A 26,465-nucleotide genomic window follows, 5' to 3' on the forward strand; every position below is an offset into this window, starting at 1 on the left:
TAAACCCCCACCCCAGTGAAACAGAAATATGCTGTAAACTGTAATGCTGTCAAATCTCAGACCTCAGACAGTGTTTGTATGTTTGTGTGTGTGTGTGAGTTTGTTTGTTTGTTTGTTTGTTTGTTTGTGTGTGTGTGTGTGTGTGTGTGTGTGTGTGTGTGTGTGCGTGCAGGGTGAATGGCTTATGAACAGACTCAATAGCTAATCAATAGCAATCTGCAGCCAGCTCTAGCCATGCTAATGGAACTGAGCTGCAGCTGGCAAGAGGCCAACACCATCTCAGCAGCATCTGGTTAACACACACACACGCAGTCAAGCTCACACACACACAGATATGCACATGCATCACCCAGTAAAATTCACACAAACACATGCATGAAGAGAAAGAGAGAGAGACGATGAGAAAGAGAGAGAGAGAGGGAAAGAGAAAGAGGGAAAGAGAGAGAGAGTACTATCTTGTCAGTAGTGCTGTAGACTACTTTATCACTGACCTCAACCTCAAGTCTCTCATAGCGTTCACAGTCAATCCAATGACACCCTTATCAGATCACAGCAAAATCACACTCTACTTAAACAGAGCAATATCCCATCATGAGGCATCAAAGCCAAAGGAACTGAGTAATATTATGAAATGCTATGGATTGAAGGAAAGTAGTGTGTAAACCTACCAAAAACAATTAGGCAACAACATATTCAATCCCTTTTAGACAACTTCCTGGACAAAACGTTCCACTGTAATAGTGAAGATGTAAACTTGGCAGTAGAAAACCTAAACAGTCAATTTGACCTCTCAGCTTCCATATAATATCAACAAAAATTCAAGCAGGAAACCGAAGAAAATGAACAACAATGAGAAATAGTTTGATGAAGAATGCTAAAACCTAAGAAAGAAATTGAGGAACCTATTCAACTAAAACATAGAGACTCAGAAAACCTGAGCCTACGCCTTCACTATGGTGAGTCACTAAAACAATACAGAAACACACTACAGAAAAACAAGGAACAGCACGTCAGAAATCAGCTCAATGTAACTGAAGAATCCATAGACTCTAACCACTTCTGGGAAAATTGGAAAACGCTAAACAAACACCAACACGAAGAGTTATCTATCCAAAACTGAGATGTATGTATAAACCACCTTCAATCTTTTTGGCTGTAAAACAAAGAACAAACAGCAAAAACATTTACATGATGAAATACAAATCTTAGAACTATTAAAGACTTCCAGAACCCACTGGATTCTCCAATTACATTACTACAGGACAAAATACAAACCCTCCAACCCAAAAAGGCTCATTGGGTTGATGGTATCCTCAATTAAATGATAAAATATACAGACCACAAATTCCAATTGGCTACACTACAACTGCTTAAGCCCCACCCTCTACAACACGTATATCAACGACTAGGCCAGGGCACTAGAACAGTCCACAGCACCCAGCCTCACCCTAATAAAATCTGAAGTCAAATGTCTACTGCTTGCTGATGATCTGGTGCTTCTGTCCCCAACCAAGGAGGGCCTACAGCAACACCTAGATCTTCTGCACAGATTCTGCCACCTGGGCCCTGACAGTAAATCTCAGTAAGACAAAAATGAGTGTGTTTCAAAAAAGGTCCAGTCACCAGGACCACGAATACAAATTCCATCTAGACACCGTTGCCCTAAAACACACAAAAAACTATACATACCTCGGCCTAAACATCAGCGCCACAGGTAACTTCCACAAAGCTGTGAACAATCTGAGAGACAAGGCAAGAAGGGCCTTCAACGCCATCAAAAGGAACATAACATTTGACATACCAATTAGGTTCTGGCTAAAAATACTTGAATAAGTTTTTGAACCCAATTGCCCTTTATGGTTGTGAGGTCTGTGCTCCGCTCACCAACCAAGAATTCATAAAATGGGACAAACACCAAATTGAGACTCTGCATGCAGAATTCGGTGAAAATATCCTCAGTGTACAATGCAAAACACCAAATAATGCATGCAGAGCAGAATTAGGCTGATACCCGCTAATTACCAAAATCCAGAAAATAGACGTTAAATTTAACAACCACCTAAAAGGAAGTGATTCCCAAACCTTCCATAACAAAGCCATCACCTACAGAGAGATGAACCTCAAATCAAATCAAATTTTATTGGTCACATACACATGGTTAGCAGATGTTAATGTGAGTGTAGCGAAATGCTTGTGCTTCTAGTTCCGACAGTGCAGTAGTATCTAATAAGTAATCTAACAATTTCAAAACAACTACCTTCTACACACAAATCTAAAGGGATGAATAAAAATATGTACATATAAATATATGGATGAGCGATGGCCGTGCGGCATAGGCAAGATGCAGTAGATGGTATAGAGTACAGTATATACGTATGAGATGAGTAATGTAGGGTATGGAACCATTATATAAAGTGGCATTGTTTAAAGTGACTAGTGATACATTAATTACATCCAATTATTAATTATTAAAGTGGCTAGAGATTTGAGTCAGTATGTTGGCAGCAGCCACTCAATGTTAGTGATGGCTGTTTAACAGTCTGATGACCTTGAGATAGAAGCTGTTTTTCAGTCTCCCGGTCCCAGCTTTGATGAACCTGTACTGACCTCGCCTTCTGGATGCTAGCGGGGTGAACAGGCCGTGGCTCGGGTGGTTGATGTCCTTGATGAACTTTTTGGCCTTCCTATGACATTGGGTGGTGTAGGTGTCCTGGAGGACAGGTAGTTTGCCCCCGGTGATGCGTTGTGCAGACCGCACCACCCTCTGGAGAGCCTTACGGTTGTGAGCAGTTGCCGTACCAGGCGGTGATACAGCCCGACTGTATGTTCTCGACTGTGCATCTGTAAAAGTTTGTGAGTGTTTTTGATGACAAGCCCAATTTCTTCAGCCTCCTGAGGTTGGAGGCGCTATTGCGCCTTCTTCACCATGCTGTCTGTGTGGGTGGATCGTTCCAGTTTGTCCCTTTGATGTGGATAGGGGCCGCTCCCTCTGCTGTTTCCTGAAGTTCACAATCATCTCCTTTGTTTTGTTGACGTTGAGTGTGAGGTAATTTTCCTGCATGGCCACGCAGTCATGGGTGAACAGGGAGTACCGGAGAGGGCTGAGCATGCACCCTTGTGGGGTCCCAGTGTTGAGGATCAGCGGGGTGGAGATGTTGTTTCCTACCTTTACAACCTGGGGCGGCCCGTCAGAAGGTCCAGGACCCAGTTGCACAAGGCGGGGTCAAGACCCACGTTCTCGAGCTTAATGATGACAATGGAGGGTACTATGGTGTTAAATGCTGAGCTGTAGTCAATGAACAGCATTCTTACATAGGCATTCCTCTTGTCCAGATGGCTTAGGGCAGTGTGCAGTGTGATTGCGTCATCTGTGGACCTATTGGAGCGGTAGGCAAATTAGAGTGGGTCTAGGGTATCAGGTAGGGTGGAGGTGTCACGTCCTGACCATAGTAAGTTGTTATTTTCTATGGTAGAGTAGGTCAGGGCGTGACAGGGGGTGTTTGTCTATGTTTTGTATTTCTATGTTTAGTTTCTAGTTTTGGATTTCTATGTTGGTTTTGTTTGGTATGATATCCAATTAGAGGCAGCCGGTTGTCGTTGTCTCTAATTGGAGGTCATATTTAAGTTGATGTTTGTCCCACCTGTTTTTGTGGGTGATTCATTTTTGAGTAGTGTATTTTCTCTCTGCGCCACGGTTTGTTGTTTTTGTGTATTCAAGTATTTAGTGTATTGCATTTAGTTTCACGGTAAATAAAATATGTGGAACTATGAACACGCTGCATTTTGGTCCGATCCTTTGAACGGCCGTGACAGAATCACCCACCAAAAAAGGACCAAGCAGCGTGGTAAGGAGAAGCTGGAGGAATGGACTTGGGGGTCGGGAGGGCATACGGGGAGTTTGGCGATGTCAGGGGGGAGACCTGATCTAACTTCCCGTGCTTATCGGAGAGAGCCGTGGAGTGAACCGGAGCCAGTCGAGTCAAGCGCGGAGCTTGACGGAAGATTCCGGAGAGAGGTACTGGCATTGCGAGCACTGCGGAGCGGGCGTGCTGAGGAGCGAGTGGATGAACGAGCAATGGGTTGTGGTGTGATGCGCACTATATCGCCCATACGCACTCACAGCCCAGTGCGGTCGGTGCAAGCTCCTCACCGGTGTAGGGCGAAGATGGTCATTCAGCCAGGAAGGAGTAGGCCTGCTCAGCATGCCTGGTCTCCAGTTCGCCTCCATAGTCCGGTACGTCCTGTGCCTCCTTCCCGCACACGCCCTGAGGTGCGTGTTACTAGTCTGGCACCACTTAGGCCAGTTCCTCGCATCAGACCTCCAGTGCGCATGCCCAGTCCGGAGTGTCCTGTTCCTGCTCCCCGCACTCGCCCTGAGGTGCGTGTTACCAGTCTGGCACCACCTAGGCCAGTCACACGCATCAGACCTCCAGTGCGCATGCCCAGTCCGTATTGTCCTGTTCCTGCTCCCTGCACTCATCCTGAGGTGGGGGTTACAAGTCTGGCACCACTCATGCCAGTACCACGCATCAGGATTCCAGTGCACATTCCCAGTCCAGAGCTTCCGGCGACAGTTCCCCATCCAGAGCTTCCGGCGACAGTTCCCAGTCCAGAGCTTCCGGCGACGTTTTTCAGTCCGGAACCTACTGAGACGGCCTACAGGCCGGAACCGACTGAGATGGCCTACAGTCCGGAACCTACTGAGACGGCCTACAGTCTGGAACCTACTGAGACGGCCTACAGTCCGGAACCTACTGAGACGGCCTACAATCCGGAACATACTGAGACGGTCTACAGTCCGGAATCTACTGAGATGGTCTACAGTCCGGAATCTACTGAGACGGCCTACAGTCCGGAATCTACTGAGACGGCCTACAGTCCGGAACCTATTGAGACGGATCTCAGCCCGGAACCTCCAGCAACGCTCTCCAGTCTGGAGCCTCCAGCGACGCAACCCAGTCTGGAGCCTCCAGCGACGCTCCTCAGTCCGGAGCCTCCAGCGACGCCTCCCAGTCCGGAGCCTTCAGCGGCGGTCTGCAGCCCAGAGCCTTCAGCGGCAGTCTGCAACCCAGAGTCCTCAGCGGTGGTCTGCAGCCCAGAGCGTTCAGCGGCGGCCTGCAGCCCAGAACCTTCAGCGGCGGCCTGCAGCCCAGATCCTCCAGCGGCGGTCTGTAGGCCAGAACCTCCAGCGGTGGTCTTCAGCACAGAGCTTCCGGTAATGATTTACAGTCCGATTCCTCTGATAATGATCCACAGGCCGGTGTTACAGAAGTGGAGGGATCTGCGGGTGGAACGGGGGTTATGCCCTGAGCCGGAGCCACCTCCGTTGCTGGAGGATCGGAGGGAGAGGAAGGTTCTGGGTGTAACACTAGAGCCGCCATAGACTTTTGTCACCCACCCTACCCTCCCTTTGGTTTTTGTTGTTGGGGGGGGGTGTTGTTTGGGGGGGTTGTTGTTGTTTTATGTAGGTGCGGTCGGAGTCCGCACCTTTGGGGGTACTGTCACGTCCTGACCATAGTAAGTTGTTATTTTCTATGGTAGAGTAGGTCAGGGCGTGACAGGGGGTGTTTGTCTATGTTTTGTATTTCTATGTCCAATCCTTTGAACGGCTGTGACAGGAGGTGATATGATCCTTGACAAGTCTCTCAAAGCACTTCATGATGACAGAAGTGAGTACTACGGGGGCGATAGTCGTTTAGCTCAGTTACTTTAGTTTTCTTGGGGACAGGAACAATGGTGGCCCTCTTGAAGCATGTGGGCACAGCAGACTGGGATAGGGAGAAAATGACTATGTCCGTAAACACACCAGCCAGCTGATCTGCGCATGCTCTGAGGATGCGGCTGGGGATGCCGCGTCCGGCAGCCTTGCGAGGGCTGGCAGCCTTGCGAGGGTTAACACGTTTAAATGTTTTACTTAAGTTGGCCACGGTGAAAGAGAGCCCACCGATTTTGGTAGCGGGCCATGTCTTTGGCACTGTATTGTCCTCAAAGCGAGCAAAGAAGTTGTTTAATTTGCCTGGGAGCAAGACATCGGTGTCTGCGACGGGGCTGGTTTTCTTTTGTAATCCATGATTGACTGTAGACCCTGCCACAAACGTCTCGTGTTTGAGCTGTTGAATTGCGACTTTACATTGTCTCTATACTGACGCTTAGCTTGTTTGATTGCCTTGCTGAGAGAATAGCTACACTGTTTGTATTCGGTCATGTTTCCGGTCGCCTTGCCATGATTAAAAGTAGTGGTTCGGGCTTTCAGTTTTGCGCGACTCTGATAACATATCTCGAGTGAGCCATGTTTCTATGAAACAGAGAATGTTACAATCTCTGATGTCTCTATGGAAGGCAACCCTTGTTCGAATTTCATCTACCTTGTTGTCAAAAACTGGACGTTGGCGAGTAGTATATTCGGGAGCGGTGAGCGATGTGCCTGTCTACGGAGCCTGACCAGAAGACCACTCCGTCTGCCCCTTCTGCGGCTTCGTTGTTTTGGGTCGCCTACTGGGATTAGATCCATTGTCCAGGGTGGAGGTCCAAACAGAGGATCCGCTTCGGGAAAGTCGTATTCCTGGTCCTAATGTTGGTAAGATGACGTTGCTCTTATATCCAATAGTTCTTCCCGGCTGTAACTTGGAGCAAGCTGGTTCTGGGGCTCTGTTCACAAACACAAACAGACCCCAGAGAGCCCCAGGACAGCAACACAATTAGACCCAACCAAATCATGAGAAAACAAAAAGATAATTACTTGACACACTGGAAAGAATCAACAAAAAACTGACCAAACTAGAATGCTATTTGGCCCTAAACAGAGAGTACACCAGGCAGAATACCTGACCACTGTGACTGACCCAACTTAAGGAAAGCATTGAGTATATACAGACTCAGTGAGTTTAGCCTTGCTATTGAGAAAGGCGCCTATACCCAATGAAGGCAATGAAAACTGAACTAAATGACTATCGCCCCGTGGCACTCACTTCTGTCATCATGAAGTGCTTTGAGAGACTTGTCAAGGATCATATCACCTCCACCTTACCTGCCACCCTAAATCAATAAAAAAAATATATAAAGCCCTTCTTACATCAGCTGATATCTCAAAGTGCTGTACAGAAACCCAGCCTAAAACCCCAAACAGCAAGCGATGAACCCTAGACCCAGTTCAGTTTTCATACCCGCCCTAACAGGACCACAGATGATGCAATCACCATCACACTGCACACTGCCCTATCCCATCTGAACAAGAGGAATACCTATGTAAGAATGCTGTTCATTGACCACAGCTCAGCATTCAACAACATAATATTCTCCAAACTCATCATTAAGCTTTAGACCCTGGGTCTCAACCCGCCCTTTGCAATTGTTCCTGGACTTTCTGATGGGCCGCCCCCAGGTGGAGAAGGTAGGAAACAACATATCCACTTTGCTGACCCTCAGCACGCTTCCCACTCAATCAATCAAGTTTGCAGACGACATTACAGTGGTAGGCTTGATTATCAACAACGACGAGACGGCCTACAGGGAGGAGGTGAGGGCCCTCGGAGTGTGGTGTCAGGAAAAGAACCTCTCACTCAACGTCAAAAAACAAAGGAGATGATCGTGGACTTCAGGAAACAGCAGAGGGAGCACCCCCCCATCCACATCGAAGGGACAGCAGTGGAGAAGGTGGAAAGTTTTAACTTCCTCAGCGTACACATCACGGACAAACTGAAATGGTCCACCATACAGACAGTGTGGTGAAGAAGGTGCAACAGTGCCTCTTAACCTGTTAGGGCTAGGGGGCAGTATTGACACGTCTGGATAAAAAACGTACCCGATTTAATCTGTGAGTATAACAGAACTCCTATGGCAGGCCAAAACCTGAGAAGATTTCAAGCAGGAAGTGGCCTGTCTGAGAAGTAGTGTTTCATCTTGGCTCTTTTTATTGAAGACTCAGGATCTGTGCAATAACGTGACACTTCCTACGTCTTCCATAGGGTCTCAGAGCCGGAGAAAAAGTTGAACGATATCGAGGCAGGCTCTGGCTGAAACACTTTATCGCTTTTTGCAAGTGGCCACTCAGAGTACTATGGGCTTAGGCGCGTGCCCGCTTCAACCGAATGCTTTGTTTTCCTTTGTCTGTTTATCTAAACGCAGATTCCCGGTCGGAATATTATCGCTTTTTTATGAGAAAAATGGCATAAAAATGGATTTTAAACAGCGGTTGACATGCTTCGAAGTACGGTAATGGAATATTTCGAATTCTTTTGTCACGAATTGCGCCATGCTCGTCACCCTTATTTAGCCTTTAGGATAGTGTCTAGAACGCACGAACAAAACGCCGCTGTTTGGATATAACGATGGATTATTTTGGACCAAACCAACATTTGTTATTGAAGTAGAAGTCCTGGGAGTGCATTCTGACGAAGACAACAAAGGTAAGAACATTTTTCTTATAGTAAATCTGACTTTGATGAGTGCTAAACCTGCTGGGTGTCTAAATAGCTAGCCCTGTGATGCCGGGCTATCTACTGAGAATATTGCAAAATGTGCTTTCACCGAAAAGCTATTTTAAAATCGGACATATCGAGTGCATAGAGGAGTTCTGTATCTATAATTCATAAAATAATTGTTATGCTTTTTGTGAACGTTTATCTTGAGTAATTTAGTAAATTCACCGGCAGTGTTCGGTGGGAATGCTAGTCACATGCTAGTCACATGCTAATGTAAAAAGCTGTTTTTTGATATAAATATGAACTTGATTGAACAAAACATGCATGTATTGTATAACATAATGTCCTAGGGTTGTCATCTGATGAAGATCATCAAAGGTTAGTGCTACATTTAGCTGTGGTTTGGGTTTATGTGACATTATATGCTAGCTTGAAAAATGGGTGTCTGATTATTTCTGGCTCGGTACTCTGCTGACATAATCTAATGTTTTGCTTTCGTTGTAAAGCCTTTTTGAAATCGGACAGTGTGGTTAGATTAACGAGAGTCTTATCTTTAAAATGGTGTAAAATAGTCATATTTTTGAAAAATTGAAGTAATAGCATATCTAAGGATTTGAATAACGCGCCACAGGATTCAACTAGCTGTTGAGTAGGTGGGACCAGGGGCGCCGGCATCATAATGGTGATGGCCCTCTCCGTGTGACCACGTTCCACAGCGTCTCATTCATTCAGTTTTAACAGTAGAAGGCTCAAACCAATTTGTGAAGACTGGGGACATCTAGTGGAAGCAATAGGAAGTGCTCAATGAACCATAGCTCACGGTGTGATTAATAGGCAACGTGATGAAGTTGAGTTCGCAATTCAGAATTCCACTTCCTGTTTCCATCTGTCTCGGGTTTTGACTGCCATATGAGTTCTGTTATAGTCACAGACACCATTCAAACAGTTATAGAAACTTTAGGGTGTTTTCTATCCACAAGTATTAATTATATGCATATCCTAGCTTCTGAGTTTGAGTAGGAGGCCGTTTAAAATGGGCACGAATTATTTTCAAAAATCGCTTTAGCGCCCCCTATCCTAGGGGAACGCCAAGAGGTTAACCTGTTGGGGATAGGGGGCAGTATTGACACGGCTGGATAAAAAACGTATCCGATTTAATCAGGTTACTACTCCTGCCCAGTAACTAGAATATGCATATAATTATGGGCTTTGGATAGAAAACACCCTAAAGTTTCTAAAACTGTTTGAATGGTGTCTGTGAGTATAACAGAACTCCTATGGCAGGCCAAAACCTGAGAAGATTTTGAAACGTTTTGAAACACAATGCAATCGTCCCCCTCAAATCTTATTGGCTCTCTTGTTGAAAAACGCCCTGAAGATTTATGTTATACAACGTTTGACATGTTTGAACGAACCTAAATGGGGGAAAAATGCATTTTCTCGAAATGGCTGTCCCGTGGCCGACGGAAGTTTTGGAGCAGCCTTCAGACGCGCTAACAAGAACAAGCTCTTGGAACATAAAGGAGTCATTTTTTCGAACGAAAATACATTTGTTGTGGACCTGGGATTCCTGGAAGTGCTTTCTGATGAAGACAACCAAAGGTAAGGGATTATTGACAATAGTATACAAGACTAGATGTGATATGCGATTGTTCCAAGATGGCTAGCCTATTGCTATTGCTAGCCTATTGTTCTGAGTATCGCATCCCCTTTTATCGCAAAGTGTGATTACCCAGTAAAGTTATTTTTAAATCTGTCATTACAGGTGCTTTCAAGAGATATTCATCTATAAATCGTAGAATGACAATATTACATTATTAAAATGTTTTCGAATTGTAATTTAGTAAATTGTAGCTCTGTTTCATCGGATGCATTTGAGGGAAAATAGTTAGTCAACGTTACGCACCGATGTAAAATGCTGTTTTTATATATAAATATGAACTTTATCGAACAAAAGAATGCATGTATTGTGTAACATGATGTCCTAGGTGTGTCATCTGATGAAGATTGTCAAGGGTTAGTGCTGCATTTAGCTGTTTTTTGGTTATTTGTGATGCATGTGGTTGGTCGGAAAATGGCTATGTGGCTACTTTTACGATATACTCCTCTAACATAATCTAATGTTTTGCTTTTGCTGTAAAGCCTTTTTGAAATCGGACAACGTGGTTCGATTCAGGAGAGGTGTATCTATAAAACGATATAATTTGATATTTTTATTTTTATTTTTTATTATTAAATTTTGTTATGCTAATGGCGATATGATTTTTCGCTGGATGTCGAGGCCGCACAGGGGTTAAACAATGCCCCTTTAAACAATGCCCCTTTAATAATGTTTACATATCTTACATTACTCATATCATATGTATACACTGCATTTTACACCATCTATTGCACCTTGCCTATGCCGTTCGGCAATATATTTATATGTACATATTCTTATTCCATCCCTTTACATTTGTGCGTATTAGGTAGTTGTTGAAGAATTGTTAGATTACTTGTTAGATATTACAGCACTGTCGGAACTAGAAGCACAAGCATTTCTCTACACTCACAATAACAGCTGCTAACCATGTGTATGTGACCAATAACATCTGCTAACTATGTGTATGTGACCAATAACATCTGCTAACCATGTGTATGTGACCAATAACATCTGCTAACCATGTGTATGTGACCAATAACATCTGCTATCCATGTGTATGTGACCAATAACATCTGCTAACCATGTGTATGTGACCAATAACATCTGTTAACCATGTGTATGTGACCAATAACATCTGTTAACCTGTTATGGCTAGGAGGCAGTATTTTCACGGCTGGATAAAAAACGTGCCCGATTTAATCTGGTTACCACTCCTATCCAGTAACTAGAATATGCATATACTTATTACATATGGATAGAAAACACCCTAAAGTTTCTAAAACTGTTTGAATGGTGTCTGTGAGTATAACAGAACTCATTTGTCAGGCAAAACCTGACAAGGTTTCAGGCAGGAAGTGGCCTGTCTGACAAGGTGTCGTTCTTCTTGTCTCTGTTTATTGAAGAGTGAGGATCTTAGCTGTCCCGTGACACTTCCTACGGCTGCCATAGGGTCTCAGAAGGCGGTAAAAAGCTGAATCGTGGCTTTGCAGGCTCTGGCTGAAACAAAGTAGCGCGTTTGGGTAGTGGCTGGTTACAGTACTGTGAGACTCAGGCGCGTGCCCGCGTCGACCGAATGCTTTGTTTTCTTTCCTCTGTTTAGCTAAAAGGAGATTCCCGGTCGGAATATTATCGCTTTTTTACGAGAAAAATGGCATAAAAATGGATTTTAAACAGCGGTTGACATGCTTCGAAGTACGGTAATGGAATATTTCTATTTTTTTTGTCACGAATTGCGCCACGCGCACGACCCTGATTTACCATTTCAGATAGTGTCTGGGACGCACGAACAAAACGCCGCTATTCGGATATAACGATGGATTATTTTGGACCAAACCAACATTTGTTATTGAAGTAGCAGTCCTGGGAGTGCATTCTGACGAAGACAACAAAAGGTAATCAAACTTTTATAATAGTAAACCTGATATTGGTGAGTGCTAAACTTGCCGGGTGTCTAAATAGCTAGCCCGTGATGCCTGGGCTATGTACTTAGAATATTGCAAAATGTGCTTTCACCAAAAAGCTATTTTAAAATCGGACATATCGAGTGCATAGAAGAGTTCTGTATCTATAATTCTTTAAATAATTGTTATGCTTTTTGTGAACGTTTATCGTGAGTAATTTAGTAAATTCTTAGTGAATTCGCCGGAAGTTTGCGGGGGGTATGCTAGTTCTGAACGTCACATGCTAATGTAAAAAGCTGGTTTTTGATATAAATATGAACTTGATTGAACAAAACATGCATGTATTGTATAACATAATGTCCTAGGGTTGTCATCTGATGAAGATCATAAAAGGTTTGTGCTGCATTTAGCTGTCTTCTGGGTTTTTGTGACATTATATGCTAGCTTGAAAAATGGGTGTCTGATTATTTCTGGGTTGGTACTCTGCTGACATAATCTAATGTTTTGCTTTCGTTGTAAAGCCTTTTTGAAATCGGACAGTGTGGTTAGATAAAGGAGAGTCTTATCTTTAAAATGCTGTGAAATAGTCATATGTTTGAAAAATTGAAGTTTTTGTATTTTTGAGGAGTTTGTATTTCGCGCCACGCCCATCATTGGATGTTGGAGCAGGTGTTTCGCTAGCGGAACGTCTAGATGTAAGAGGTTAACCATGTGTATGTGACCAATAACATCTGTTAACCATGTGTATGTGACCAATAACATCTGTTAACCATGTGACCAATAACATCTGTTAACCATGTGACCAATAACATCTGTTAACCATGTGTATGTGACCAATAACATCTGTTAACCATGTGACCAATAACATCTGTTAACCATGTGACCAATAACATCTGTTAACCATGTGTATGTGACCAATAACATCTGATGTGATGTGAGTATGTGCACACAGGGAGCTGATTTTCACTTTGTCATCGTCCCCAAGGCAAGGTGACATTGTATCCTTCACACCTCTCTCTCTCTGTGTGTGTGTGTGTCTGCGTATGTGTCCGTATGTGTGTGTGTGTGTGTGTGTGTGTGTGTGTGTGTGTGTGTGTGTGTGTGTGTGTGTGTATAACTTGTTCTATAACTGAAGGTTATAAGTGACTCAGGTACGGTGAATGGACACATTTTATTTATAATGTTCTAGAGAGAGAACAAGGAAGACAGAAGAGAATGATGGCGAGAAAGAAGACGAGTTCACCAACATAGTGGCAAGCTAGAAAGATGAGTGTTGTAAAAAGAAAGAGATGAGAGGGATGATGAGAGGGATGATGAGGGATGATGAGCGGGATGATGAGGGATGATGAGGGATGATGAGGGATGATGAGGGATGATGAGGGATGAGGGGGATGATGAGAGGGATGATGAGGGATGATGAGAGGGATGATGAGAGGGATGATGAGGGATGATGAGAGGGATGATGAGGGATGATGAGAGGGATGATGATGAGGGATGATGAGGGATTATGAGGGTGATGATGAGAGGGATGATGAGGGATGATGAGAGGGATGATGAGGGATGATGAGAGGGATGATGAGAGGGATGATGAGAGGGATGATGAGAGGGATGATGAGGGATGATGAGAGGGATGATGAGGGATGATGAGAGGGATGATGAGAGGGATGATGAGGGATGATGAGGGATGATGAGGGATGATGAGAGGGATGATGAGAGGGATGATGAGGGATGATGAGAGGGATGATGAGGGATGATGAGGGATGATGAGAGGGATGATGAGGGGGATGATGAGAGGGATGATGAGGGATGATGAGGGATGATGAGAGGGATGATGAGGGATGATGAGGGATGATGAGAGGGATGATGAGGGATGATGAGGGATGATGAGAGGGATGATGAGAGCGATGATGAGGGATGATGAGAGGGATGATGAGGGATGATGAGGGGGATGAGGGGAATGATGAGGGATGATGAGGGATGATGAGGGATGATGAGAGGGATGATGAGAGATGATGAGGGATGATGAGGGATGATGAGGGATGATGAGAGGGATGATGAGGGATGATGAGAGGGATGATGAGAGGGATGATGAGAGGGATGATGAGGGATGATGAGGGATGATGAGAGGGATGATGAGGGATGATGAGAGGGATGATGAGGGATTATGAGAGGGATGATGAGAGGGATGATGAGAGGAGAAAATAAGATGTAAAAAAGGAGTGAAGGAGAAAAGAGAGGGAAGGGGTGGATGGATAGAGTGATAGAGGGAGGGAAGGGGTGGATGGATAGAATGATAGAGGGAGGGAAGGGGTGGATGGATAGAGTGATAGAGGGAGGGAAGGGGTGGATGGATAGAGTGATAGAGGGATGGAAGGGGTGGATGGATAGAGTGATAGAGGGAGGGAAGGGGTGGATGGATAGAATGATAGAGGGAGGGAAGGGGTGGATGGATAGAGTGATAGAGGGAGGGAAGGGGTGGATGGATAGAGTGATAGAGGGAGGGAAGGGGTGGATGGATAGAGTGATAGAGGGAGGGAAGGGGTGGATGGATAGAGTTATAGAGGGAGGGAAGGGGTGGATGGATAGAGTGATAGAGGGAGGGAAGGGGTGGATGGATAGAGTTATAGAGGGAGGGAAGGGGTGGATGGATAGAGTGATAGAGGGAGGGAAGGGGTGGAGTTTATGTGAGACACATGGTAACTCCACATGCAGATGATACGCCTAAACGAGCAGCCAGGGTAGAGACACACACTCACACACACACACACACACACACACACACACACACACACACACACACACACACACACACACACACACACACACACACACACACACACACACACACACACACTGAGGAAGCCAGTTAGCATGCCACCCACCAAATTACCACTGAGAAAATTAATACCTCCATCCATCCACACAAACACTCTCAAATGCTGACACACACACACACACACACACACACACACACACACACACACACACACACACACACACACACACACACACACACACACACACACACACACACACACACACACACACACGGTGGGTGTTTAACCCTGTAAGAGTCTGCCATGTGGGTGATCGGTTATCATAGTCTGTGTGTGTATCTCCCAGCCTGATTTAGACGAAGATACACTACATGACCAAAAGTATGTGGACACCTGCTCATCGAACATCTCATTCCAAAATCATATGGAGTTGGTCCCCCCTTTCCTGCTATAACAGCCTCCACTCTTCTGGGAATGCTTTCCACTAGATGTTGGAACATTGCTGTAGGGACTTGCTTCCATTCAGCCACATGAGCATTAGTGAGGTCGGACACTGATGTTGGGCTATTAGATCTGGCTCACAGTCAGCTTTCCAATTCATCCCAAAGGTGTTCAATGGGGTTGAGGTCAGGGCTCCGTGCAGGCCAGTCAAGCTCTTCCACACTAATCTGACAAACCATTTCTGTATGGACCTCGCATGGGAGCATTGTCATGCTGAAACAGGAAAGGGCCTTCCCCAAACTGTTGCCACAAAGTTGGAAGCACAAAATCGTCTAGAATGTCATTGTATTCCGTAGCGTTAAGATTTCCCTTCACTGGAACTAAGGGGCCGAACCATAAAAAACAGCCCCAGACCAATATTCCTCTTATGCTTGTGTGCAGCTGCTCGGCCATGGAAACCCATTTCATGAAGTTCCCTACGAACAATTATTGTGCTGATGTTGCTTCCTGAGGCACACACATCCTCTCTCCACACACACATCCCCTCTCCACACACACATCCTCTCTACACACACATCCTCTCTCCACACACACATCCCCTCTCCACACACACATCCCCTCTCCACACACACATCCTCTCTACACACACATCCTCTCTCCACACACACATCCTCTCTCCACACACACGTCCCCTCTCCACACACACATCCTCTCTACACACACATCCTCTCTCCACACACACATCCCCTCTCCACACACACATCCTCTCTACACACACATCCTCTCTCCACACACACATCCTCTCCACACACACATCCCCTCTCCACACACACATCCTCTCTCCACACACACATCCTCTCTCCACACACATCCTCTCTACTCACACACATCCCCTATCCACACACACATCCTCTCCACACACATCCTCTCTCCACACACACATCCTCTCTCCACACACACATCCTCTCCACACACACACCCCCTCCACACACACACCCCCTCTCCACACACATCCCCTCTCCACACACACATCCCTTCTCCACACACACATCCTCTCGACACACATTCTCTCTCCACACACATCCTCTCCCACACACACATCCCCTCTCCACACAAACATCCTCTCTCCACACACACATCCTCTCCACACACACATCCCCTCTCCACACACACATCCTCTCTCCACACACACATCCTCTCTCCACACACACATCCTCTCCACACACATCCTCTCTCCACACACACATCCTCTCTCCACACACATATCCTCTCTCCACACACACATCCTCTCTCCACACACATCCTCTCTCCACACACACATACCCTCTCCACACACACATCCTCTCCACACACACACTTCCTCTCCGCACACACACATCCTCTCTCCACACACACATCCCCTTTCCACAAACACATCCTCTCTCCACACACACATCCTCTCCACACACACACATCCTCTCTCCACACACACATCCTCTCCACACACACATACCCTCTCCACACACACATCCTCTCTCCACAAACATATCCTCTCTCCACACACACATACCCTCTCCACACACACATCCTCTCCACACACACACTTCCTCTCCACACACACACATCCTCTCTCCACACACACATCCTCTCTCCACACACATCCTCTCTCCACACACACATCCTCTCTCCACACACATCCCCTCTCCACACACATCCCCTCTCCACACACATCCCCTCTCCACACACATCCCCTCTCCACACACATCCCCTTTCCACACACATCCCCTCTCCACACACACATCCTCTCTACACACACACATCCCCTATCCACACACACATCCTCTCCACACACATTCTCTCTTCACACACACATCCCCTCTCCACACACATCCCCTCTCCACACACATCCCCTCTCCACACACATCCCCTCTCCACACACACATCCTCTCCACACACATCCTCTCTTCACACACACATCCTCTCTCCACACACACATCCTCTCTCCACACACACATTCTCTCTCCACACACACACATCCCCTATCCACACACACAGATGCCCTCTCTACAGAGACACATGTCAATGTTTTTTCCCTGTGACGGATGATGGGAGGGATTTAAAGATTTAAAGCATGGACGCCCTTCAATCCCAGCACACACACGCACGCACGCACGCACGCACGCACGCACGCACGCACGCACACACACACACACACACACACACACACACACACACACACACACACACACACACACACACACACACACACACACACACACACACATATTCACACACACACACACACACACACGTCCAGTTCGGGACGCAGGGTGCTGAAAGCAATCTCTATCTGACCTTGAGTAGGAAGGCCAGAAGATGGAGGGATGAACAAAGGAGAGGAGAAGGAGTGATGTAATCATCTGGCGGAGAAGTGATGCTTTCACAGTGATTGAGGACAACGAACTCACAATCAACCTCACGCACACGGCATCCTGAGTGGCGCAGGAGTCTAAGGTACTGCATCACAGTGCTTGAGGCATCACTACAGACCCGGGTTCGATCCCAGTCTGTATCTCAGCGGCGCACAATTGGCCCAGCATTGTCCGGGTTAGGGAAGGGATTTGGCTGGTAGGGATTTCCTTGTCCCACTTCGCGCTAGCGAATCCTCGTGGTGGGCCGGGTGCCTGCAAGCTGACTTCGGTCACCAGCTGGATGGTGTTTCCTCCTACACATCGGTGCAGCTGGCTTCCGGGTTAAGGGATCAGTGTGTCAAAAAGCAGTGCAGCTTGGCAGGGTCGTGTTTTGGAGGATGCATGGCTCTCGACCTTCGCCTCTCCTGAGTCCGTAGGGGAGTTGCAGCGATGGGACAAGACTGTAACTACCAATTGGATATCACGAAAAAGGGGTAAAAAGTACAAAAAAATTAAATTAAATAAATCATAAAAATACAAAAATAACTCACACACACATACACACACGTCTCATACACACACGTCTCATACACACACACACACACGTCTCACCATCACATACATCACCATTACCCACACGTCTCACCATCACATACCTCACCATTACCCACACACACATTAGCTAAGAGAGCAGAGTATTTCCTGAAGAAAGAAACAAATATATGAAGATGGAATAAGACAGAGAGTGATAACGGCAAAGAGAGAGAGACACATTGAAAGAGAGATAGAGAGATACAGAGAAAGAGATAGAAAGAGAGACATTGGAAGAGAGAGAGACAAAGAGAGAGATAGAGAGGGAGAGACATTGGAAGAGAGAGAAAGAGGGAGATACAGAGAGAGAGACATTGGAAGAGAAAGAAAGAGAGAGATAGAGAGGGAGGGAGAGACATATTGGAAGAGAGATAGAGAGAGAGATACAGAGACTCACAGCTCCAAACGCAGAGTCAAGTGTGTGTGTGTGTGTGTGTGTGTGTGTGTGTGTGTGTGTGTGTGTGTGTGTGAACTAGCCACTCTACACATCACAGACTCATAACTTTCCAACCATCTGTTCCCACACATGTTTATTTGCTTAGCCCCGACAAAAGTCTTCTTCAATCGTTCCTCTTCTCCTTTTTTTTGTCTGTTTAGCATAAATACCCTGGATGAAAACATGCTGCCATTGACTCTGACTGGCTCTGTGTCTCTCAACCTTACCTTGTGTTTTAATGCTGTCTTTCAACCTTACCTTGTGTTTTAACGCTGTGTCTCTCAACCTTACCTTGTGTTTTAACGCTGTGTCTCAACCTTACCTTGTGTTTTAACGCTGTGTCTCAACCTTACCTTGTGTTTTAATGCTGTGTCTCAACCTTACCTTGTGTTTTAATGCTGTGTCTCTCAACCTTACCTTGTGTTTTAATGCTGTGTCTCAACCTTACCTTGGGTTTTAACGCTGTGTCTCTCAACCTTACCTTGTGTTTTAATGCTGTGTCTCTCAACCTTACCTTGTGTTTTAACGCTGTGTCTCTCAACCTTACCTTGTGTTTTAATGCTGTGTCTCTCAACCTTACCTTGGGTTTTAATGCTGTGTCTCAACCTTACCTTGGGTTTTAACGCTGTGTCTCTCAACCTTACCTTGTGTTTTAACGCTGTGTCTCAACCTTACCTTGTGTTTTAACGCTGTGTCTCAACCTTACCTTGTGTTTTAACGCTGTGTCTGAACCTTACCTTGTGTTTTAACGCTGTGTCTCAACCTTACCTTGTGTTTTAACGCTGTGTCTGAACCTTACCTTGTGTTTTAACGCTGTGTCTCAACCTTACCTTGTGTTTTAATGCTGTGTCTCTCAACCTTACCTTGTGTTTTAACGCTGTGTCTCAACCTTACCTTGGGTTTTAATGCTGTGTCTCAACCTTACCTTGGGTTTTAACGCTGTGTCTCAACCTTACCTTGGGTTTTAACGCTGTGTCTCAACCTTACCTTGGGTTTTAACGCTATGTCTCAACCTTACCTTGGGTTTTAATGCTGTGTCTCAACCTTACCTTGTGTTTTAACGCTGTGTCTCAACCTTACCTTGGGTTTTAATGCTGTGTCTCAACCTTACCTTGGGTTTTAATGCTGTGTCTCAACCTTACCTTGGGTTTTAACGCTGTGTCTCTCAACCTTACCTTGTGTTTTAACGCTGTGTCTCAACCTTACCTTGTGTTTTAACGCTGTATCTCAACCTTACCTTGTGTTTTAACGCTGTGTCTGAACCTTACCTTGTGTTTTAACGCTGTGTCTCAACCTTACCTTGTGTTTTAACGCTGTGTCTGAACCTTACCTTGGGTTTTAATGCTGTGTCTCAACCTTACCTTGGGTTTTAATGCTGTGTCTCAACCTTACCTTGGGTTTTAACGCTGTGTCTCAACCTTACCTTGGGTTTTAACGCTGTGTCTCAACCTTACCTTGGGTTTTAACGCTGTGTCTCAACCTTACCTTGGGTTTTAACGCTATGTCTCAACCTTACCTTGGGTTTTAATGCTGTGTCTCAACCTTACCTTGTGTTTTAACGCTGTGTCTCAACCTTACCTTGGGTTTTAACGCTGTGTCTCTCAACCTTACCTTGGGTTTTAATGCTGTGTCTCAACCTTACCTTGTGTTTTAATGCTGTGTCTCTCAACCTTACCTTGGGTTTTAACGCTGTGTCTCAACCTTACCTTGGGTTTTAACGCTGTGTCTCTCAACCTTACCTTGGGTTTTAATGCTGTGTCTCAACCTTACCTTGGGTTTTAATGCTGTGTCTCAACCTTACCTTGGGTTTTAATGCTGTGTCTCAACCTTACCTTGTGTTTTAACGCTGTGTCTCTCAACCTTACCTTGGGTTTTAACGCTGTGTCTCAACCTTACCTTGTGTTTTAACGCTGTGTCTCAACCTTACCTTGGGTTTTAATGCTGTGTCTCAACCTTACCTTGGGTTTTAATGCTGTGTCTCTCAACCTTACCTTGGGTTTTAACGCTGTGTCTCTCAACCTTACCTTGTGTTTTAATGCTGTGTCTCAACCTTACCTTGGGTTTTAATGCTGTCTCTCAACCTTACCTTGTGAATTAACGCTGTGTCTGAACCTTACCTTGTGTTTTAACGCTGTGTCTCAACCTTACCTTGTGTTTTAATGCTGTCTCTCAACCTTACCTTGTGTTTTAACGCTGTGTCTCAACCTTACCTTGGGTTTTAATGCTGTGTCTCAACCTTACCTTGTGTTTTAACGCTGTGTCTCAACCTTACCTTGGGTTTTAATGCTGTCTCTCAACCTTACCTTGTGTTTTAACGCTGTGTCTCAACCTTACCTTGGGTTTTAATGCTGTGTCTCAACCTTACCTTGTGTTTTAATGCTGTGTCTCTCAACCTTACCTTGGGTTTTAATGCTGTGTCTCAACCTTACCTTGGGTTTTAATGCTGTCTCTCAACCTTACCTTGTGTTTTAACGCTGTCTCTCAACCTTACCTTGTGTTTTAATGCTGTGTCTCTCAACCTTACCTTGGGTTTTAATGCTGTGTCTCAACCTTACCTTGGGTTTTAATGCTGTGTGTCTCAACCTTACCTTGTGTTTTAATGCTGTGTCTCAACCTTACATTGTGTTTTAACGCTGTGTCTCAACCTTACCTTGGGTTTTAACGCTGTGTCTCTCAACCTTACCTTGGGTTTTAAAGGGAAAATACCAACCAGCTCTCACAGTCTCACGTCAGAATTAGACGTTCATACATGTTTCTCAAACGTAACATTTCATAGTTGTTGCAAACGTCAAATTAAATTTATGCAATAACTCCACATTTTTTAGGTTAGGGTTATATTTAGGCATTAACTGTGAAATCTTAAGGTTAGTTATTAACTCCTAATTATTAAGGTAATGGTTAAGGTTTGGGATAGGAAAAAAATTATGTATTTCATATCACTGGATTTAAACTTGCAACCTTTAGAATCAAGGTCTTACACCCATCCACCATCCTTGTCCACAACACCAAAACTGAAACCTACTTGAAGGTAACAGAGCTCACTGTTGCCCCTAGTGGCCAGTTTCTATGTCATCTCCCAACGTCCTCAGACATGGATGGACGTCAAATACTGACTTGTATCACGGGTGACCTGGCTGAATATACAGTAGGGTATGTGTCCGTGCCTGCCGATGTGTCCCTCTACCATGGGTTTTAGAGGAATATACAGTATGAATTCATAGGTCAAAAGTGTGTGTGTGTGTTGGGTAACATCAGTACCTCTGAACACCAGTAGGGGGAACTAGTGTCTGACAGAGAGAGAGAGAAGAGAGAGAGAGAGAGAGAATTCATGGAGGAGCAGAGGGAGAGAGATAGGATGGAGAGATGGAAGTTACTCTTGGAAAAAGAGTGTTTATGTATTCACTCTCCCTACCTTTGCTATGTCTGAGCTAAGACCCTGGCAGGAAGCCAGTAGAGAGGAGAAGTGAATAGTATTCCACTCTGCACCTGCTAAATGATTTATGAATGATGTATGATAAATCATCTGCTATTAAAAACAATAATGGAATAATAATCATGTCTACTCTCCTCCTTTTCGCTCCCTCTATTCTCCTCTAATGATAGACTGATGAGGGGCCCTGGGCTGCTGGGTTAATGCCATCCATCTTTTCAATTAACATCTCTCTCTCTCGCTTTCTCTCTCTCCTATCTCTCTGTCTCTCCCTCTCTCTTTCACAGAGGGAGTACTGTTGACTCATTTGCATGTGTTGTTTCTGTATCTACTTATCAACTATTGAACACACTTGTCAATCAGAGGAGGGGTCCTCACAGCATGACAGACCTCATGTGGACTGCCCAGTGACTTTATGAGAGAGAGAATAATATTGGAGGTGGCAATCATTTTAGTAGTAACTTAATCATATTAGATCCAGTGTAGATTCACACTGAGAGACAGACACAGAAAGAAAGAAAGAAAGAAAGAAAGAAAGAAAGAAAGAAAGAAAGAAAGAAAGAAAGAAAGAAAGAAAGAAAGAAAGAAAGAAAGAAAGAAAGAAAGATGTTCTATAACTGGTAATTAGTCACCATGGTTACCTGTTACAATTGTCTGGCCTGTGACATCTATCATCAAGTTGTGTCTGTAGAGTTATCAGACAACCAATATTATCCTCCTCAATGTAGAGACTGGGCTGATGTGTGTGTCCTTTCCCTCAGGGTCAAATCTCATTTAATCTCCTCCACAACACACACACACACACACACACACACACACACACACACACACACACACACACACACACACACACACACACACACACACACACACTAAACATACACCACACACACACACCATACACAAATGAACGATGCATAGTACACACACTAAATTGTCCACTTAGCTTTTTTAATCACATGCAAATCACAGCTAACATGCCAGCCGCTTCAATCAATCACAGCGAGGCCAGTGAATTAGAGAAGGACAGAAGCACAGGAAACCTTGTAAATATTGAAAACACACACATGAATAACTTATGGTGTGAACGGCTGCAAGCTGCAGAACATCAGCTACCCGCTGTCAGCTAGCTGTCAATCAATGGAATTACTGTCAATCTCAACGCTCACTGGAAGGCAGGGGCTAACACACAGATGCATACACACACACACACACACAGACGCACGCACAGGCTCACACACATGCATTACCCTTCGATTCACACACAGATACAGACTCTTCCCATACATGACCTAAAAGTTAAAGGTCCAACACAGCTGTTTTTAAAATCTCTAAATCAAATCATTTCTGGGTAACAATTAAGTACTTTACTGTGATTGTTTTTAACTAAAATGGGCAAAAATGTCTGGGAGTGGTCTGAGCTGGGAGGGGAAAACTGAAAACTATCTCTTATTGGCAGAGAGGTATGGAACTCTCTAACTAATATACCGGTTGGTGATGTCACCAGGCAGGCCAAAGCTCCATCCCACTGAAACAGGCTGACATTTCAGACAGTCTTTTCAAAAAGCTCTTACAATTAAAGGGCATTATCATCATTTTTACAAGGTCACAGTATTATTCCAACCTCATAGTGTGGAAATATAAAACATAGTGGGCCTTTAACCAGACGTACACACACACACGCACACACGCAAACCACACACACACACACACACACACACACACACACACACACACACACACACACACACACACACACACACACACACACACACACACGCGCAAACACGCATGCACACACGCGCACGCACACACACACACGCAAACACACACGCGCAAAACACACACACACACACACACACACACACACACACACACACACACACACACACACACACACACACACACACTATAGAGACATCCACCTACACATCTCATCTCCAATCTCTGGTCATCTCTAGAGTATGTCCTTCAAACAGAGCATCAGGGGTTAGAACACTGGGCTAAATGTACGTGAGAGAGAGTCTCATGTTTTAAAGCCCCTTGGCTGTGTGTGTGTGTGCGCGTGTGTATGTGTGTGTTCGTGCGTGTGAGAGAGAGAGACCAGAGCGGTACTGGGAGACCAGGGATTCGCTCTGAGTTCCATGCCTCGCTATAGTATGGTAGTGCAAGGGGAGTGAACCAAGGATCTTACCTGTCTCATGAGTGTGAGAGAGGGTCTTCGACCTCCCGATGTTGCCTGAGTGATGCATCATTCCTCCACAGATCTGTCTATTCTTCTCTCCTCCTCCACACTCCTCTCCTCCACTCCTCTCCTCCACTTCTCTCCTCCTCTATTTAGTCGTCACCAGTCCTTTTATAGTATCCTCTTTCCTCTTCACTCTTCCTTTTTCTCTCCCTCCTTTTCTCCTCTCTCTGTCCAGTAAGGTCCGTTAAACACAATCCACCAGCGGAGCGCGAGAGCAGAGAGCCGACACACACTCACGCACAGCGGAGTGAGCCAAAACACACACACACCCCTGATCTCACAAACACACAGCCTGGGCTAATCAGCCCTCCGCTGCCTGCCAGCCCTGAGATCAGGGGATTCACACTCTACGTCTCCGCTACACTCCTTATTTTTGTCTTCCTCTATTCCCTTGTTTACCTTGCTCCCTCCTTTTCTCAGTCCTCCTCTGAGCAGACAGAGATGGAGAGATGGATGGATGGCTGCTGAGGAAAAGAAAGAGCGCCTTTCAGCCTCTTCTAGGAGAAGAGATGGAGAGAGGGAGCTTCATCCTCTGTGTGCACATGGCTGAGACTGGTAGCAGACTCCGCTAGCGCCGTGGAGAGAGCAAGAGAGAGAGCGAAAGAAAGAGAGGGAGAGAGAAAACTGAGGGGGGGGCAAGCAAGCAAGTACATATGAGAGAGAGAGAGGGTGGTGGAGTGAGAGAATGTGTGAGGGAGAGACAGAGGGTGGGGGTGAGAGCACAAGATAGAAAATAGAGAGAAAGACAACGAGAAGGGGGGGTGAACGGGGAGAAAAGAGAGATATAGAGCAAAAGAGCGAGCGAGAGACCGCTAGAGAGCGAGGGGTGAATCACAGGAATGTGACAAAGCATGTTTATCAAAGACAGAGAAGATTGTAGAGAGAGTGAGAGATGAGAGGAGAGCAGGAGAGAAAAGAGGGAGGGACAGATGAGAGGAAAACAGGAAAGGAGAGAGAAGGAGGGTGGAGCGAAAAGAGGGAGAGACAAAGAAAGGGAGAAGCAAAAAGAGGGAGTGGGAGGAAAAAGGAGAGAGGGAGAAAGAGGGCAGAGGACACTGCGGATATCTAACAGTCAGATAGGCAGCTGAGCTCATAGAGACTGTCTGGATCCACAGCTCATAGAGACTGTCTGGATCCACAGCTCATAGAGACTGTCTGGATCCACAGCTCATAGAGACTGTCTGGATCCACAGCTCATAGAGACTGTCTGGATCCACAGCTCATAGAGACTGTCTGGATCCACAGCTCATAGAGACTGTCTGGATCCACAGCTCATACAGACTGTCTGGATCCACAGCTCATAGAGACTGTCTGGATCCACAGCTCATAGAGACTGTCTGGATCCACAGCTCATAGAGACTGTCTGGATCCACAGCTCATAGAGACTGTCTGGATCCACAGCTCATAGAGACTATCTGGATCCACAGCTCATAGAGCAGGGTTACCCAACTGGTGGCCTGCCACTAGCAGTTCTGGCAGGGGGCCAGTGCCCCTGTGACAACAATTTTGGACCCCCTTATGGGCCCCCTAAATGTGGAGTATGAAATAATTTTTACATAACTCATTTTTGCTATTGTTCTTTTTCTACATCCGTTATTAATGTAGCTGGCCCCTCTAACAGTACAACTGGCCCCAGCTTGGCCCCCCCAGTTGAAATGGTCTAGAACCGCCACTGCGGCCAAATCTGGCCCGCCAGCAATATTATTTGGCCACCCAAAGCCCCCCAAAGTAAGTAAAAAAATTGAAATAAATCTCAGACCAGAGATGCAAAAACTCACAAATGCATTGTCCCAAGTAGGAAGTTATTCTATCTAAACAATGAAAAAGTTACATTTTAACTTAATTCATGAGGAGAGAGAACGCAATAGACAGTCAACTAATAAAGCAGGCAGCGGACAATTTTGTGGTGCTGAAATGTAAAGCTGCAACCGCAGCGCAATCAGTAGGAGGTGAACAGCGCCTGGTGCTGAAAACATATCTAACTTGTTAAGCAAGTGCTGCACAGCAACACATGGAGAAAAACGGCAGTCGAGTAATTCATTTCAACAATACTCTTCATTTTAATTTGACTTTACAAACAACAAGAGGGCTTAAATGGAGTCTATTTCTTCCAAGCCTAGGCCTATATAAAACAACTTCACTGGCTGCGGTAGACTGAGGCTTAACGTCTTTCACATGAAACAAATAGA

General features: G+C 45.3%; 1 protein-coding gene across 1 annotated transcript in view; it reads right to left on the reverse strand.

Moving 5' to 3' along the window:
- LOC106604330 (teneurin-2) overlaps positions 1-24,849 on the reverse strand; it is a 299,583-nt gene extending 274,734 nt beyond the window's left edge. Inside the window, exon 1 of the mRNA XM_045717935.1 lies at positions 24,223-24,849. Coding sequence (XP_045573891.1) covers positions 24,223-24,283 — 61 coding nt within the window. The 5' untranslated portion in view covers positions 24,284-24,849. The remainder of the gene's footprint in view (positions 1-24,222) is intronic.
- Between the last annotated feature and the right edge of the window lie 1,616 nt (positions 24,850-26,465).

Source organism: Salmo salar, chromosome ssa05 (assembly GCF_905237065.1).
Source record: "Salmo salar chromosome ssa05, Ssal_v3.1, whole genome shotgun sequence".
NCBI classification, from domain to species: Eukaryota; Metazoa; Chordata; class Actinopteri; order Salmoniformes; family Salmonidae; genus Salmo; species Salmo salar.